This window comes from Strix uralensis, chromosome 2 (genome assembly GCF_047716275.1).
Source record: "Strix uralensis isolate ZFMK-TIS-50842 chromosome 2, bStrUra1, whole genome shotgun sequence".
Taxonomy (NCBI): Eukaryota; Metazoa; Chordata; class Aves; order Strigiformes; family Strigidae; genus Strix; species Strix uralensis.
In genome coordinates, this window is record NC_133973.1 from 76,181,656 (window position 1) to 76,200,942 (window position 19,287).

At 38.7% G+C, this 19,287-nt stretch overlaps 1 protein-coding gene across 1 annotated transcript; it reads left to right on the plus strand.

Moving 5' to 3' along the window:
• The first annotated feature begins 866 nt into the window (after positions 1-866).
• Positions 867-10,075, plus strand: SLC10A2 (solute carrier family 10 member 2). Its single transcript, XM_074860976.1, has 6 exons — positions 867-1,288; positions 4,405-4,523; positions 5,682-5,770; positions 7,880-8,055; positions 8,684-8,841; positions 9,942-10,075. Exons 1-6 carry the CDS (start codon positions 867-869, stop codon positions 10,073-10,075), a joined length of 1,098 nt encoding a protein of 365 aa, XP_074717077.1.
• Positions 10,076-19,287: the final 9,212 nt, after the last annotated feature.

A 19,287-nucleotide genomic window follows, 5' to 3' on the forward strand; every position in this document is an offset into this window, starting at 1 on the left:
TGTGGAAGTGGACATGGCCAGGAGCAATGCCACACGAGCAGGGAAGAGCAGTCACCAGGTGGTCACCCAGTCCCCAGGCTGGAGAGATGTGAAGATGTCAGGGCAGCAGCGGTTGTCCTTGGGGCAAAGGCAAAAACACAGGAGATGTTTTAGCAGATGACATCATGGGAAACTTTGCAGCCAGGGATCTTCACCATCTTCAGGATTATGTGAAAGCTGAGAAAGAATCAGAAAGATTACCTAAAAGTTGCACTTAGAAGCCAGAACTGACACAAATGTGCATGCAGTCCCGTGGTACAATTTTCACTGTACACCAGTTATAACTCCTATTATACTAGAAATACACCCAAATGAGGATCTCACCACATTCAGATGAGCCTGTGTGTTCACTTAGCAAGAGTTGCAGCTTCAAATCCTATCTCAAGACCTCTACTCGTGGTTTCTTGCGTCTCAGTCGCTCACCCCACAGACCCCTGTAATGCCAGTGATAATGCATGCATGAGCAGCTCTCCCGAAGACATACAAGAAATCCAAAGAATGAAGTCCAAACTTTCTCTTCTCATTTCATGTGCTCAGCTACACCACAAGCTTCCTTTACACCCTTAAATATTAACACAGCTATTCTCTTGATGTGACTTCTCATTATCATATGAATAAATGATTAATTGTCACTGTACCGAGCGAGTGCAACTTTTATAACTATATGAATCAGCACTGTGCCAAACCCTTCAAGAATAGTAAGAGTGTTCAAGTATTTATTGCACTTTATTGCTTCCTGGATCATTTAAAAGGAGTCACTGACAAACAGCCATTTACACAGGCTTGAAAGTTTGCCTCGGATGTACTGAGCGGTTCTGTATTTCAAAATGCAGACATACCTTCTTTCCCAGCAATTTAACACTAGGTCTTTGGCAGAAAACTCCACAGCTTGTCCAGCAAATGCTACTATTTGCAATGGCACATCTTGTGTGTTACCAGAAGATAATTTTAATGAAACTTTGAGCATAATTTTAAGTACTGTTCTAACAGTCATGCTGGCTTTGGTGATGTTTTCCATGGGCTGCAATGTGGAACTTAAGAAATTCTGGGGCCATGTGAAGAGACCCTGGGGTATATTTGTGGGTTTCCTTTGCCAGTTTGGAATTATGCCTCTCACAGCCTTCTTGCTGTCCTTGGCCTTTAATGTGCTTCCTATTCAAGCTGTTGTGGTGCTTATCATGGGATGCTGTCCAGGGGGAACAGCCTCTAATGTCATCGCTTACTGGGTGGATGGAGACATGGACCTAAGGTAAGAGCAGCCATTCTCTAAGTAGTTCATGTGGCTTTTTACGTTGTAAACTTTATATTGAAAAGGACTGTCTGATTTTTTTCTTAGCTTCCTGGCCTATGCATGGTGGAGCTTTTTTCTTGTAAAGATGTTTGGTTACTGTAATAGTAGTAAATATAACCAGAATATCAAATATCCTTGGTTCACTGAGAATTCATGTAGAAGATAGCACAACAGAATTGTGCATATGAGAAAATGTCTTTACTATAAATCTTCAGATCCTGAAAAAAATATAATTTATGAAGACCGCTAAGATACTAAGGATTATGAAATCTTTGTCCAAGTTAGAACTATTTTTGTGATTTTGTTTCTCCCAAGATCTTGGGCAGTAAAAAAAAAAAGACTAACAAAGGATTTTAGGATCTGAATCCTCTGTACAAAATAGTGGCTATGCAATAGTTCTTGAAATAATGTTTCTTGAAAAAGACCACCTGTGGAAAAATTTTTTCCTTCCTTTTGTGTTCTATACAATGAATAGACAGGCATAGATTTTCTCTTTGGGAACTAATACGAATGAAAATCATTTGTGGTAATTCTATCTGCTCCTGGAACCTTCTGCAAAGTCTTCAAACTGAGGGAAAATTTTACAGGCTAGAAGCCACTGACTAAGGCAGCCCTGCATATTGGGGGCAATGAAAAAATTCCTTTGTGGCGTAGTGTGATGGTCTCGGTGACAGGGTGCTCTGAACTCAGAAACAGATAGTAAGGCACCTGGCATGGTCTAGGACATCAAACATGCAGGACAAGTGAACCCTACTCTTGATGCAAATTCCATGGGAGTTTCATTAACTCTAACAGCCTTTAAAAATAAGCCATCTTTTTATTTTTAAATCCTGATTACTTTAAAATAAACAGGATCATTTCTGTTTCCCAGAGACTAACAAATTGGAGCATTCATCCAATTTATAATATGCTAGTCTGAACTAGAAATGGAAAAAATAATAGAAGAAAGAAAGATGTAGAGCTAGGATGAATAGACTAAGAGTGTTAATATTTGTAGCTTTAATAAGATATTTTTTCTACCCTTTGAAAATAGTGAACTTTTCTGTCAGAGACAGGTGTTAAAGTAATACCAGCTTTCGAATTATGCATGAGGTCAGCTCTGCTAATCACCAATTTCCTCACTGTGGAGGAAAGACCTATGATATTAGGAACTGTAAGACACTTAATTTCAATAAATACAGGTCTAAGAAACCTCAGATGGAAAGATATCTAGCACAAGTCTGAAATTCTGTCCTAATCTTTCCTTGGAAGAGTGCACTGAGCTAAACTCTGCTTTCTCAGCTCCTTAGGTTCAGAGTTGAGCCACTGAATTCAATAGTAAAAATCAAAATGATGATGCTATAAATATGAGTAGGGTTTATATCCCATGATGCTGGCAGAGGGTGAATTGAAAATACCTATAAAAGGTTATAAAGACCTTTACCTTAAGAAGCCAAAGGCTTTTGATGAGTACCTTTGTGACAATAATGCAGGGACCAGAGGATATGGGATGTACAGCAGAGACTGCAATACAAGCATCTTCAGTTCTTGATAGAAGAATAACAGTATAAGTAGGTTGGCTGGAGCCAGCACAGTATTGTAGAAAACCTGCCCATCATATCAGACAAGGTTTTGGTTTTAACTCATAATATTTTATATTTATACATAACAACCTATCACCATTGTCTACAGTCCTGCTTCAAAATGTTGCAGTGCAAATAGACCACAAGTTAGAGCAAGAATTAATTTTCTACTGTTCATATAATCACAGAGATTAAGTATGAGGTTTTATACCTTTCTTAGTAACTCAGACCCAGATGATATCCTCTAAAGCTTCCCATAGGGACATTTGTTTTTGACATCTCTTGATGTTTCACAAGAACAACTGCTTCTGAAACACCATCTCCTCTTCTCCACAGCTCCCCGAGGAGCTTCTGTGAGCAGAGGGACTGGGGTTAGAGAGAGTGCAGACTTTGGAGCAGGATGCAGATACAGGGACAGTACAAAGATGTAGAAAATATAGAGGTAGGAAAAATAAGCTCTTTCATCCATTTGGGTTTAACTTGACCTTAGTTGTAGCCCATGGCTCTTTTTAGTCTGTGTTTAGGAACTCTCTTGCCAGAGGGTCCTACAAAGTTTCATCCAAAGAGTGTGAAGAAGAGAGTGACAGGAACCAAAATTAATGCAGATATTCCTGTGATTTCTGTATTAATTGTTCCAGATTTCTCTGGATTTGCCCAGTTTTTGGGATGGGGTCAGTAGCCCCTTTTCTGAGGGAAAGAGACACAAAAGAGAAATCAGAAGTGAAGCTCATAAGGAATTTTCCAAAGAACACTGTCTCATTTTTATGTCAGAAGAGTGTGATTTGTAGGTGTAATTTTATCTATTCTAATCAGATTCTGAGAATTTTCTCCTTATTTTAGCTGTATTGTCTTTTCCTCCTTCTTCATTCCTCTAGCAGAATGCATCTTTTAGTATAAGGTGTATCAGGCCTGATGGTTTTAAGACTTTATATTTTAAAACAGAAATGTCTTTGCACAAATCAAGGAATAAACCAAACTTATGCTCAGCTTCACTGAGTAATTCTCAGCACCTACTCTTTGGCCTAGAGCAAAACAAGCAAGAAAAGGGAATTTTATTACTTCACACATCCTAGACAATGAATTTTTTTGGTCTGTGCTGTGGACTTTGGAGTGAAATTTTAACACTCTAGAACTGCTGGTATAATGGAAGGTTCCACTTGATGTCCATCTGACCCTGTCCAGCTTGTCACCCTTTCAGAAGGCAGACAGACAGACAGCATGCAGACAGACTTGCCAACAGACCTTCCTGATGGCCACCTGTCTGACTGCCTCGTTTGCACCGGAAGTTATTGTTCTGCAGCTGCAGAACACATTGATATTTATGTTCCTTTCTTTTCAGCAGAAGCCATTCCTTCCATTTCATTTTTTCTAACCTGATATACAGGAAAAATTGACCATAGCCAGCAGCATTTCTTGACCAACTTTTCATAAGCTCTGAAGTTGTATTAAGAAGATGAGAAAGACTATACGTTAGCATGAGATGAACTGTCACTCTAACCAATTTCTCTGCAGCATCAGCATGACAACTTGCTCCACGCTGCTTGCAATGGGAATGATGCCACTTTGCCTCTTTGTCTATACCAAGATGTGGACTGACTCTAATGCAATTGTACTCCCCTATGACAGCATTGGTGAGTCCAGTGAACCAGCACTTTCCCTTCTGACTGTCTCCTTTATCCTCCCTCTAGTAACAACCACCTTTATACCATCATCCTGCAGAGTCAGGATGTCATGAAGAGTTATGAAGAAATGACCCCAGATTTTTAAAAATATTCATCCTTCTACTTTCCAATAACTTCCATGGGAAATAGGTACCTAGATCACTTCATGTCATCCACAGCTCTGCAGAACAGACTTGAAGTCACTATAAATAATGTGCAGATACTTATGACAAGATTGTGCATGTTTTTCTTTCCAAATGATTTGGAGACCTGTGTGGTACTGGGATAAGAATATAGAATAATTCACAGAGGAATAGCTGTTTCCCCTGGATGAAAGTGTTTGTAACAGCTTTAAGGCACAATCCTGCAAAGTGCTAAGTGCGGAGGCCATAATCTGGCAAAGTACTTAAGCACACGTGGATAATTATGCAAGTGATTAAAACTGCTGAGTCTCTTTGAAAAGCCACAATCTGCACCACCAGGAGTGGCTTCATTTGACTTCCTGTCAAAAATCTCATCCAGCTACAAAGAGAAAATAGTCAAAGTATTTGGAAATACATGCTCCAGTGCTTTGCAGAGCTGTAGCCCTAGTGCTTATCAAGTGCGGTTCCATGTTGTGCTAATCTTGAAAGCCAGCAGAGTCACTTTCATATTCTTCAATTTAATTTCCCATTGTCCTGAGGAAAAAAAATCACGTACATCGCTTGTGCTTTCAAAATAAATACTGGAGGGGGGAGGCCAAAACAAAAGAAGCTCTAAACCGGTTTTTGATATGGTACAGTAGCAAAACACCTGCAGACAAAATGAACATTTAATATAGCTACTCACATCACAGGATAGTGATGATTAGCACACTCAAATTTTTGTCTGCCTTTCTGATGCAGGTGAATGAGCATGTAGCTCAGCAGAATGGCAATTACTTCAACAGGCTGCCAAAGATAACAGACTTTATAGAAAAGCAAATGGGCAGGTGTGTGTAGAGCACGCATGCGTACTCTGGAGTGTGCATATCAGAAACATCCTCTGAAGGTTTGCTCTGTACCCCCAGCCACTTTACTCCGTGTCTGTCCTCCTGTCGTGAACTTCTGCACAATACATGGGTTTAATTTCTCTTCTCCTTTTTTACAGGAATTTCACTGGTGGCTCTTATAATTCCTGTTTCATTTGGAATGTATGTTAACCACAGATGGCCTAGTAAAGCAAAAATCATACTTAAGGTAGGATATATAAGGCTGAAGCATTAGTAATTATGGATAAATTATAGAAACAGCGGCATCACTGAAGCAGTACATTGCTATTCATAGTATTAATATCTGACTTCATAAGAGCTGGGAAGTTTTCAGCAGAAAACAAATAAGACACTGTGGAAATGTACTGCTTTTCCCCTGCACAAAAGTGCATGAGTTGCATACATTATTAGAAACCATCATTATCCAAAGAGCCTACTTTTGTCTTTCACTACAACTATGTTAGTAATTGAGTTCAGTTTATAATGTAAGCTGAAATTGGAAGGAAAATCATTCAGGTCAGCTGGAAGCAGTTTTTCTCTGCAAAATAATAAAAAATGAAAACATTCCGGATCAAGAAAAACCTTTCTGCAATTTTGAGTGTAGAGTCAATTTTTATTAAAAAAAATTTTGAAAATGTTCTAACTTAAAAAAATCTAACAAAAATATTTTCAAAATTCAACTATCTTTACAAGATAGTTTCAGATGTATCAAAAATACTGGTTTTTTTGGCAAAAACTATTCTCACCAAAATAATAATAATAATAACAACAACAACAACATCAATTTAGCTGCATTTAGTGTTAACAGCAAATTGATCATTCTGAACATTAGGTTTAGGTTCAAAGTGATTGTCAGACGTGCTGAGTAGCCTTGGCCTTTGTTAACCATTCTTAGTTAACACATATATTTTCTAAATTTTCTTTAAAAAACACTAATCTGGCAACTTGTTCTTCTACCTATACTTTGTTATCATTTCAGCTCAGGAAGCATAGAATACAAATAAGGTCCTTTTATGTCAATTCATTTTCTTAAACTGTTAGCTTAGTGTGTTGTATTTTTAAAGGCACTCACAGATTACTTATGAACTTGGATACTATTGAGTGCTGGTTTCAAAATCATATTATTCCTGTTTAATCAGTTAAGGGAAAAACATGGACTTGAACTCACATGAAAAGAAACTCTACTTGCTCTTTCAACAAAACACTGTTTCATCTTCTTTCTTACCGAGTGGGTGAGCAACCCACAGTAGAGTCCATTGACAGCTTGCTTTATGTAGGACGACGAAGCAACAAGTGAAGATTGAGCCGTAGCTGTCAGATTAAGGTCTATATAGAGAGAAATGGAGAAAAGAGCACAAAGACAGTGTGTCAGGTGAAATAGAAGATCTTGTCATGGCCAGACCATGTTTCTTCTTCCTAGGTGCATGTGGTTAATAGTTCAGTCAAACAAAAGTACTTGTTCACTCAGTGCTCTTAAAAAGGCTTCAGTCAAAGACCGATGAAGCCAGTTCAATGGGAATACACATTTTAGCTGAGAAATGGATTGTCCTAAGCTTAGCCCTAGAAGACTGCTGGTGAGATCCCTGGCAATATATGCCATAAGGGCAGACATGTCACTTGGATATTGAGAAGAGAGTGAGTTATCACTTTTTTTGGCAAGCAGTAGTGAAGATCTCAATACATTCAGCCACAGGGAATAAAATCAACTCAGTGACTTTATCTATGTAGAAATGCTATAGGAGCTAATTTTCAAACACAAATTTTCAGCCACATTAAAGATTTACTCCTCCACTTGGCAAATAATTTCCTATCACTAACAATCTATCATCTAGTTAACATATGTTATACTAAGCTCCAGAGTATGACTGTTCAAGTGGGGAGGAAAAGTGCATTATACTACCTATTAGGCTGTCAGTTTCCCAGCAACTCTGGGGATATTTTTCTAATGTGTGCACCATTACTCGTTCACATCACACCTGTGAAATTATTTTTAATCTCCAGTTCTAAGTACAATTATAGCCAAGACTTCAAGAGACTAGTTTTACAGGTATCTGCTACTGATACCTATTATAGCTGTGCCTTGATCTATATCTGTAGTCACACATTAAAGTACATCATACATCTCCTGTTTGGGAAAAATGGCAGCTATCTAATCTGTCTGCCTGCTGTGAATTACATTGCCGTCAATTTTAGGTTTTATGTTTAAGATGTTTCGGTGACTCAGAGACGCTCACAGGCATGTTTGACATTACGTTTGATGCCATTACATTTTATTGGGGTCTCTTATTCACACAGTTCTTCTTCTTTCCCTTCACAGATCGGTTCCATTGTGGGAGCGATCCTCATTGTGCTCATTGCTGTGGTTGGGGGAATACTCTACAAAGGCTCCTGGATTATCTCACCCAAATTATGGTACATTGGCACCATATTTCCAGCAGCTGGCTATTCTCTGGGATTCTTTCTGGCCCGCGTAGCTGGTCTGTCTTGGAACAGGTATGGAATTCTCTGTGACAAAGACCTGTAGCCTTTTTTCAGCTGTAAAAAAAGTTTTTATTTAATGATTAATCAATGTTGAGAATGCTCTCTAAACATTAGATATGCTACAGAGTCACTCATTCCCCAACACAGGTTTTGGGATACTATGTGTGGATAAAAATTTTCTTGTGCACATTCTTACTTACAGATTATGACTATATTATACTGACTATACTGATTATACTCCAATCTTTCATATGTCTTCCCCTTGTGTGCCCATGTCCTACACTTCAAATGAGTGAAACAGACCTGACTCATAAGTGGGTTAGTACTGCAGTAGAATTTCTCATGAAGATGCAGCATCCTACAATTTAGAACATCGTTACAAGAGACAGAGATAGTGAGTGCCACATACATGGCTTGAAGGTGGATCACAGTCCTTTACAATTGTTGAACTGCCATAAATTTTGTGTGTTCTGGTGGTAACCGCCATATGACTTGTGGAGTGTTTTGGTGACTATGTGATCTGAAGGATACCATTTTCTTAGTTATTCATTACTGTATGTTTCTTACTTATCCAGATTACTAAAAAGCATAAGGACCCAGGGCTGCTATTTCACAATATTCTTTGTATTTTTCCCTTTAGATGTCGTACAGTGTCTCTGGAAACAGGCATGCAAAACACTCAGCTGTGTTCAACTATAGTACAGCTCTCATTCACTCCTGAACAACTTGAAGTGATGTTTACTTTCCCACTCATCTACAGCATTTTCCAGCTGTTGTTTGCACTACTAATTTTAGGAGGTAAAGTATATATATATTTTCTATCACAGCATTATAATTATCATTTTATTATTATAAGTCTCATTTTCATGGATATGGAAAAAACAAGAAGGGATAAAAATAATCAAATGAAAAATAGTTAAGTAATGACCCAAATAATTACTAAGCATAGCTACTGTGCTGTGCCCTGTACATGACTCAGAATATACATGGCTCAGTTCAAGATTTGGAAGAGCCCTTTTTTTCAACACAAGGGAGGGGATCTCCACCACCTACAACTAGGCACGTGAGAATACATTGAGCACAGGATTGTTATTACCCTTGGGTGAGGAAGGGCAAATACATCTTCCTGCACCACTCTGGGGTGCCTGGGCTTACAGCTGCCCCGCAGGGCCAGTCCCACAAACATGAACAAACTCCCTCTCCTACCAGCTGTTGAGAGAACAGGCATTAGCTTCATGGCTGATGTGAGAAAATATCATCCATTAGAGGTAAATGTCCCTTTTTCCTCCCTCATACACCTCTCATGAGTTACACTGCTGCTACTACAACTAACCTACCGAGGGTCAGAACCTTATACCTGTTGCTCACACCTAAAATCAGCTGTGACTGTTGAGCTCCCACTCCCAAACCAGCTGTCTTACCCGACACCAGAGCACTGCCCTAGGGACACAGCCTGCAAGGTGCAGCCCCAACTCCGACCTCTCTGTCAGGCAATGGTGTGGGGACAGACAAGCCACTTTATCCCAGCTCCTGCCAAACAGAACACAAGTAGAAGTAAGGGTCAGAACCACAGACCCAGCCAAGAGCCCAAAGGCTTCCTCAGGGAAACAGGCAATACTTTTAAAAGTCTCTGCACACCATAGGAACACAAAGCAGTCAAACACCAAATGCAGAATTTAAAATGTTTTCCTTGTTATTTTCTAAATGTACTTTTCCAGTGACGAGTGTTGTTGACATAAAATAATTAAACATAGCTTTAAAGAAACTGTCTGGAGGTGTTGAAATGTTTTAGCAATATAAGGAAGGAAAATGTTGCATGGTTACATATGATTACAGTGTCTTTTTTGGTTAATTGTTATAAGTTCTTTATATAATACTAAATATATATTGATTTCCAGGCTACCGTGTTTACAGAAGACACCGGGTCAAACAAAAGACAGATGTCGAGAAAACAGAGGAAAAAGAGGATTCAAAATCAACGTCATCACATGCTAAAACAAATGGAGGATTTATATCAAATGACACCAAATAGACAGTTACCTCTGTTCCCACCAGCTGGAAAGATATAAGATATACAGTTTTCTTAAAACTTTTTTTTCACATGCCATTGCTTTATGGAAATATTTAACAAAAGGAGAAGTTCTGCTGATATTGTACAGTAAGACTTTAAAATTATTAACTTATGAAAGATTTCTACTTTGATTTTGAACACAGTTTCTGCCACAATTGTAGAATCTGCTTTTGAAACGAATTCCCTAAAAATATTTAATGGTTTTTTATGGCTTATTTAAAGAAAGGCAGAATAAAGGTGGGCTATTGCTAAAAAAACAAGCCCATGATCCTGCAAATCTGTCTGCTGGTGTCAGCCCACACACCAAACAAAGAGAAATCTTGTAAAAGCACTTAAACAACAACAAACGTTGATGTGGAAGCTCTGACAAGGCTGGAGGACTTTCACTGAACATGAATCAGCCATCAAATTGGAACAAGCTAATAATGAAACCAAGTTGAATTTAGGTCAGTCTGAGCAGACTGAAGCCATTGCACTGTACTAGTTGCTTGAAACATTAATTTATTCTAAAGCTATAATTCTAACAAGTGCAAGGTACCTTATAACTCTCTTTTTTTTTTTTTGTCCAGAGTAATAGAAAGTAACAGCTTTGCATCTTCAGTCTGGGTCTTTTAGGTGCTAGAAACATGAACAGAGAGACAAAGCTGAGGGCATAAGCCTAGAGCAATTTTAGTGTGACAGCTGCATACAAAGGAGCAGGCAAAGATTTTGGAAGTGTAAGAAATTATCAACTTCTGCACTGAAAGGGAGGCATTTGAAAGTGGAACAAAATTGTCCCTGATTCATCCAGGACTACTTTCACCACTGTTAACATGAGACAATAATGCTTGTAGAGAGTTATATATTTTTGTTATTTTATGAACTTAATACAGGTGTCTGTGACATGTAGACACTGATGTAGTTGATAACTTTAAGACAGAAATAATTGAATGTACATATACATTATTTATCTCCAAAAATTCAGGAGTACATATGGAAAGCAGTCCTAAGTGTATGGAGAAAATGAGTATAATTCTAAGAGAAACAGTGCAGTAAATTTTTTGCAGCTGTAATTTTTTATGGACACATTCAGTAACATTAGTCCTGTAGCTCTTATGTAAAGAAAACATCCAGAGAACTTCAGATGAAATGAGTGAGATTTGCTGACCAAAAAATTCAAGAATGAGCCAACTATCAACGCATGGAAACTATACACCTCTTTGTCATATTCAAGTGGACCTTCCAAGGTGTTGTGAGTTAATGTGGCAGGTTTTTTACAAACACAACTGAAATTGTGGAATTTAAGTTCCCGACATGTAGCTTTCCACTGCTGCAGAAATGTGCCCAGTGTTAAAGAATAAATTATTTCTATCTACCATATGTGGGGGAAAGGGTCTCAAAATGTTCCTGGGTTCTGGGAGGCTTGAAGCTGCTTCAACTTCTGGGGGGAGTTCAGAGTGGTCATAACCTCCAGGGAGGAGTTTAACACTTAGCAGGAGTTAGAACATAACGAGGCATGCTATGTTTTATAGAACAAAGATTAAAAAGAAAAATGTAGTGAAGTCTGTTATGGAGGAATCATAAATGTGAAACAACACATGCATCAAGAAAAGGATAAGCTGCTATTTATAACAGCTGTAGTAAAAAGGCTATTTTCTCTCTCATGCGCTCATCAAAAAATGGGCAGCAGAATTTAGTTAGAATCATGCCTTTCTTACACACCAAGCTGCTACTATTTCCCCATGCTAAACTTCAATGCTTCCGTGCATATTTTAAGAAGATTTTGAAAATGTATTGAAGAATAATAGTTTGTCTTGCTTATACTATGTGTGTGTGTGTATTTAAAACAACTGTATAAACACTGAACTGAATAAAGTCTGAAACTATTTATAATTTTGCCCACTGGAGTCATTTAAGGTGGAATTGAGACTGAAGCCTAACATGCAGATGAAGTTTATGGCTTTGAGAGGTAACAAAAACACCTCAGACTATGTGTAAAATGAATATGTTTAATAATCATAGAATCATAGAATAGTTTGAGTTGGAAGGGACCTTTAAAGGTCATCCAGTCCAAACTCCCTGCAATGAGCAGGGAAGTCAACTAGATAGGGTTGTTCAGAGCCCCATTCAACCTGACCTTGAATGTTTCCAGGGATGAGGCATCTACCACCTCTCTGGGTAACCTGATGAAGATTAAATGTAAATGGGATGTCTGATGCCATATCTGATATACATTTTTTAATGTATATGTGCACTTAAGGTACCAGATGAAGGATGAAGGCTGCAACACCTGCAGCCATTACAATTACATCTAGCAAGGGTCATATGTCCCAAGCTTTATGTGAAGCAAAGCCAGCTCAAAGGTCTTAACCAACATATGCTTCTAGAGCACACCAAACCTAAAATAAGACCCCAGGGCTTCTTAATGTTGCTAGAAGCAGGCTTATGCTTACATGACAGCTTCTACATCTCCCGCTGGAGAAGTTTGGGCAACATCAATGTCCATCCATCACTGCTGAAGCTGGGGTGGGCTACCTCGCAGCAGCGTAAGGGACTTTTGGGGAAGCTGTGTCCTCTCCCCAAAGGTCTCCTGAAAGATGTTACATGTCTTTGGCTGTCAGACATATAAATGCCGAGACACAGGACTCTCAGTTGAAGGAGGTTTGTGGCCTTCAGCCTTGCAGTTATAGTTGTCTTGGTATTGTCAAAAGAAAAACCCCAGCCTGCCGAGATCAGCTGGTTTAACCTGCTCAGCGACATCTCCTCACATGTTCTTCAGTATGAAAATCCTTTCAAAGAAAGGTAGTATCATTTAGCCACAAATGCTTTTTAAGCAGTCTTCTATCCATTGAAACAACCTGTGTACGAGACATTGCAGGATGTGTAATTTAAAAGCATCATGCAGTGATGTTCAGGCTAAGAGATACCCAATCTAATTAACTTACACGTACTTGTAATCATGGATGTACCAGTTCAGGCTAAGAAGCCATAGAGATGCCTTAGAAGGTTCTAGATTAACACAGCTAGTCTACTTTTAGATAGTCATTCATGTCCAGAGAGCCTGGATAGTCCCTGAGTCTTAATGCTGCTGCACTCCTGGTTCTCAAGCTGTTGCAGGCAAAAGTATGTCTAAGGCTAGATATACCCTAAAAGTTGAAATGACAGCTGAATTTATGTCTACTTCACCCCAAGGTCTGTAGTATAAGGGCTGCAAGGATGTGACAATCACACTTGCCTATCCAAAGTCTGCAGCCATAAATCTGAGTATAAAGATGTGGTCCCCAGTCAGCAAAGAGAAAGAGACACACAGAGTTAGTTGTCCACTGGAATTTTCTGTCTCTATAAAGTAGATTTAGATGGCCTGACTTAGACAAAATACCTAATTTTTTTACTCTCAGACAGAAAAAAACCCCAAACCACCTAGTTGAAATTAAATACCTTTTTGTCTTCATTTCTTTTTCTGCATAAAGTGTCTGAGCACCCAGTATGTTTCCTTTAACCAGGAAGATAAGTCTTTATAATTGAGAAAAAAGACCTAGGGAAAAAAGGTCTGTATGGTGATTCTAATCTTTTATGAATTTATAAGTAATTTCTCATCTGACCAAAAGACAGGTAGAAGAACTGGTTCTGTTGTATAGTGTGCTGTGTTAGTCAGAAGAGAGTGCAATTTGAATGGAATTAACAAGTAAATTGATTTGCAGTTTATGTTAAATGAGTTTCTTGTTTCAGACTAATCAGGTTATGATGTTCAAAAACCACTGTTATAATCTCTGCCAGTCAGTATTATTTTTGTCAGCCTCAGAAAGGAGAAATGAACTTTTTTTTGTGGTCTAACCAATTAACATACTGTACACTTGATGCAAATCTAAAACAATAATCAGTATTCTCTATCTCCCAAGGCACAGACCTTCACTGGTTGGCATTTGAGAATAATGGTCCTGCTCTCGCCAGATTAACTGTGTCGCTTGCTCACATCCAGAATTAAAGCAAATATAGTATTGTAGTGCTAGGGCCTGAATAATAGGCTCTGAAACAAAGTTGACCTCTAGATGAAACTCACAACCAAATGTTATCCATTATTAGTATCTGCTAATTAGTAAAATCTGTATTACCATTACCATAAATTATTAGTATCTGATCATTAATGAAATATGTATGCTCACTAGTGAAAGATGTAGTTTAGGCAGAATATAAACAGTACTGAGGATGAAATGCTGTGAGAATGTATCCAACTTCAGCCTTGTTCAAGGCTGAGAACCCAAGTGTTTGGCCTTGTTAGAAACTCCCTTGGTTCTCCCCCTCGAGCTCTGGCCAGGCTTTGGGTGAAATCCAACAGGAGGATGAAACCAAATGTTTCTGCTCAAAACAAAGGTGCCAGTTATTCTGGCTTGCTGATTTTTGGTATATAAGGCTGGACCCGCTTGTCACAACTTTGGAAGCCTCACCTACGGATGGACACACCGCGTAGGATTTCCCACTTGCCGGGACAGGCTCTCCAAATCCTCGCTGTAACCGGGGCTCCCCAGCATCTGAGGATCTGGATGATGGTAACATATGCAAATGGTGATGTATCTTTCTTAACCACTATTCTCCCTGTCATGTAGTAATGATTAAGTGCATTGCCTTGCTTAACTGTATGTAGTAATAACCAAGTGTACTATTCTGTATTCTTCTTACTGCTTATTTTCTGTAGTACTTAGTTATATCCTTTGATTATTAACAGTAAAATCAGCCTACTCTTTTCACTCTGGTGTCTGAGTTTAATTGGCATCCTTGATCAGCAGAACAAGCGTAAAAGTACCACAACCAAATCACAACCAAGCAAGCCTGACTGGATTTTCTAAGCCACGACTGATGGGCAGTAGAAGTAAATATTTACTTCTGTTTCCTAAGGAATATTCATTCTGCTCAGAAGCACTAACACCTCAGTTAAACTGAACACTAAATTAACTTAAAATGTCAAATGTAAAAATAACTGTTTCTTTCCAGGATATTTGCCAGTCTTCAAGGTGGAATTGCAGGTGATGGATAATTGAAAGCCTTGAAGGAGTCCTTCTATGTTTTCATTAAAATATATGTGCTGTGGAATGATAACACTGTCTCATTTAATTTCCCTTAAATTTAACCATCTACAAGTAAGTTTCCAGCATCGACCTTCATCCTTCCCTAAAAACAAGCAGTCAATACTGTCAGTAGGAAAAGGTAGATATCTCTGGAGAACAACCCATCACACCCCTCAGACACCTGGTCTAGGTCAGGAGGATTTCTGGAAGGAGACAAAGAGATTATGCAGAATCAGATGTGAAATTCAGTTGCCCGAACATAAGCACCTAGTGTAATGTGACACACCCTGGGGCATCCTGCCAGTCCAGAAAGTCCCAGGTATTCTGTACATCCTGAGCCCTGCCTATGCCTACCTTGGCTCTGCAGCATCTAAAATGACACCAGACACATACTTAGGCAGTTGAATCCTCCTTGTGACTTCTGTGCAAGTCATCTGTATTTGCAGGGTTTCCCCTGATCTATACGAATCCCTCCACAGTCAGATGAAGGGTCAGCACTTTGCATGAATAATTGCAAACCCATAAGAAAAGCCTTACAATATATCACAGAATATTTCAGAATTTAGAAAAATGAACAAACAAAAAAGTGTTACTTCCAGCTGCCTCTTGGAACTGACCAAAAGCATGCCTCCTTAATAAATTTCTTCCAGTCATGCATCTCTCCACAGAATTACATGGGACTTTGAAAGGACTAGGAATAAAATTCAGTGAGGACATTCCAAACTATGTCTATGTAAACAAAGAGCATATAAAAAGTATTAGTGATATGTCTACTTGCTCATAATGGACTTAATGTTAAATTAATCAATCAATTGCCAGTAACGCTTGAAAGATCATAAATCAGCCTCCTCCCTCAGATAAGGATTGATTTAAGAAAGCATGAGACTTTAAAAATAATAAGTTGAAATAAAGATTATTGTCTTTTGGACTTCAATTATTTGGGGATTCAGCCACGAGGACTAGACTTTTGACTTTCTAATAACCCACCAGTTGAGAAATCTTTTGCAACCACAGCAAATACTTTAAAACTCTAAAGAGAGCGAAAAGAAACCTCAACACTGAAGAAACTCTTATTGACCACTACAGGGAGTTGATCAGTTCCTTTAAGTGGTATATCCCCTGGTTACTACATATCTTCAGTATTGTTATGAAAAGGAATAATTTCTCTTCCAGGCAAACAGAATCTAATTGGTTTCCTTAGAGCACACAAAGCTCATACACAGTTTCTCATTTACTGCAATTGTTCCTCACCATGAAAAATATTAGCAATTACACATCCAGTGTTTCCATCTCACACAAATTTAACATTGCTTCATATTTTATAGATGTAACTTAATTGCTTCAGATATGCTGATTAGATATGCTGATCAGATATCATTAAGGTAATCTGATACATTCTTTTAAATATCACTGCAGACCTTCTGTCTCCTTCTTCTACAATGAGTTTATGTATTACTCATTTGGGAGATTTCATCAGTTTTTAAAAGCCACTTTCCCCCATCTGAATTCAAAATAGATGTAAGGAGGTCATATTGAGACGGTAAGGCCCTGTTTAAATAATTTGGTGGTACAATTAATTCCCCACAAGTGGAATTAACTGCAAGGGATTAATGAAAATGTCAGGGTTACAGGTTGTGCTGGTGATGTGTTTCTAATGTCAGTAGTAAATCTGCTGTAGGTAGAACACAAATTCTTTCCATGTAAGTCTCTTTCTTTAAAAATATACCCTGAACTCATAAAATAACCCACAGCTGATAAGTAGCAATTTTCCATAAAAGTACACCTACTGAGGAAACATAACAAAACATACAGCTTACATAGATGAACACATACTTCAGGTTTAAGATATCCAATGAACGGATAAAAAAAAAAAAAAAAAAAAAGGATAAAATTAATGCACATAAGTATAAAAGTGGGTTTAACAAAGAGGTGAAACAAACCTAATTCATAAATTTATTGCTGGCAATTTAATATGATGCTCAAGGTACAAGTTTTGGCTCAGAAAGTCCTTTAATAGTTGTTCGCTGGAAGCTGCAGAGATATGTGCCCAGGCCTCTTACACCCTTTCCTTAAGCACCTGTTTCTGTCATTGCTAAGTTAAATGGAGCTCTGAGGTTCTGTGTCTGGGCAGCCATTTCCAGTAATCATTAAATCTACAGAAAAACACATGCTACTCTCAAATATTTTGCCTGTTGAAAGGGAAATAACAGCTGAGTGGAAGGACAGAACCGAAGTGAACAATGTGGAGATAGGGGGGACAGGAGAAAATTCAGAGAAAATTATTTTATGAACACATACTTAGCTGTTCATAGAGGGACCAGTCATCACATTGATTACTTTTTTTCTATTCTATACCGTTTCACCCATTCTGTTGTGTTTTTCAGAATTTTTCCACAGAAACCATTTGGTACACAAAATAAAACCTCCCACTATCAGAAAACATAAAACAGATGGGCTGTTTACAACACCAAAATTACTTATGGTATTTGGAGCATCACTGGAATATGGTCAGGCTAGTCATTGCAACTCATTCACCCAGAGATAGCAAATCCTTCTCGAGGTCTTTGCAGACACCTACCCAGAAACACTGCAGTGCTACTAAATGTGTAGGGGGTTCAACTGCATGAGTTGGGTGGTGAGGAGTCAGAGATGGCTAGGAGAGGAAGCTGAGGTCATAAAGTGGTGAGCAGAGAGCACCATTTTACCCTTGTTCTCCACCCAGCTGGACTGCACCAGTGGTGCTCGTACCATCCACTATGGCAGAGCAGGAGGTTAAGCCAGTCTCACTCTCTGTGCTTAGTTTTCCCCACTTGGCCCCCTCCAGACCACAGCCAGACCAAAAGCACCACTTAGACTTGTGTGGACAACAGAATAGGCTAGGCTCAAGCACAAGTCCAAGCTAACATGGCAGCAGAGATGCAAGTTTAGGCTACATCTTTGTTAATAAATAAAATACAACAGGGAGCAGTCTGACCCCAAAGCCAAGTGGCATTGTCTATCTCATATGCAGAAAGCTCAGCTCTCTTTCCTCTCAAGCAGGAGGGAAACATTTCAGGCTCCCTTCTGGAAATAGTTCCCCTCATCAACCCTAGCCTGGTGCCACTCAAGAGTGCCAGGTCATAAGAGCTGAAGCTGTGCCAGGAAGGGTGCAAATGGTCATGAGACAGTCCTCAAGCCCATGCACTCTTCTTGGCTTATTTACCGGTATAGATGTAATGGTACATACCAAACCCGTTTTTTCTTTAAACACTCAAAACTGTCTGGCTTTGGTAGGACCAGAGAATTCAGGGTAAAGACCATGTATTTTCCCCTATTGTTTCCTTGTAGACCTAAGGCAGCTCTGACTCATACTGTTAATGATAAATTAAGCTTTAACAAAGCAGATACTTCAGTTAGAGCAATATCAAATTCTGTGAAACAGAGCTTCCTTTTATACAAAAAATGAGCATGTTCATCCCAAAAGAATACTATATCTTTGTAATGTACTTTTTTTTTTGCAATTTGATCTTGGCATCATTTATACTGCACTTTGAACATTATACATTTTTATTATTAAATAAGTTAATGGCTATAAGACAGAATTAAAGTGATCCCTGGGATTAAGTTTTTAAATCAGAATTTCTACTTTTTACTATGTTATGAAGGCTAATTGTATTGCATGAGTTATTTGTGTTTAACTGCAGAGAACCACAGGGCCAGGTTCATAGGTGATGTGCTGCCTTTAGGCACACTTGTCAAAAATCTGTGACTCAAATGTATATGGTGAGTCACTTCTCATTTTCTACATGATAAGAAAGGACATCTTGACAGGGTAGCAGGAGGAGGTTTAGTGCTGAGAGGATACTCCGATCCATAAACACCTTTGCAAATGCGCAAAACTGTTGTTTATACTTAGTGCTAAACTGTTCAGCAAAGGTGTCTGAAGTCCAGAGACATCTTACAGTTTTATCTAGGAGTTCCTCCGATGGTCTAAGTAATACATGCATGCAGTCTCTGAAAGTGCCTTATAATACCATTCAGGTCAGAAACAATTTTACCCCAAAGCTCAGCCAGGCCCTAGAAATAAGGAGTTTCCACACCAGGTTCTCCTCAGGGGCTCAGTCTAACAGTCATGTTCTGAGCAACCCTTCT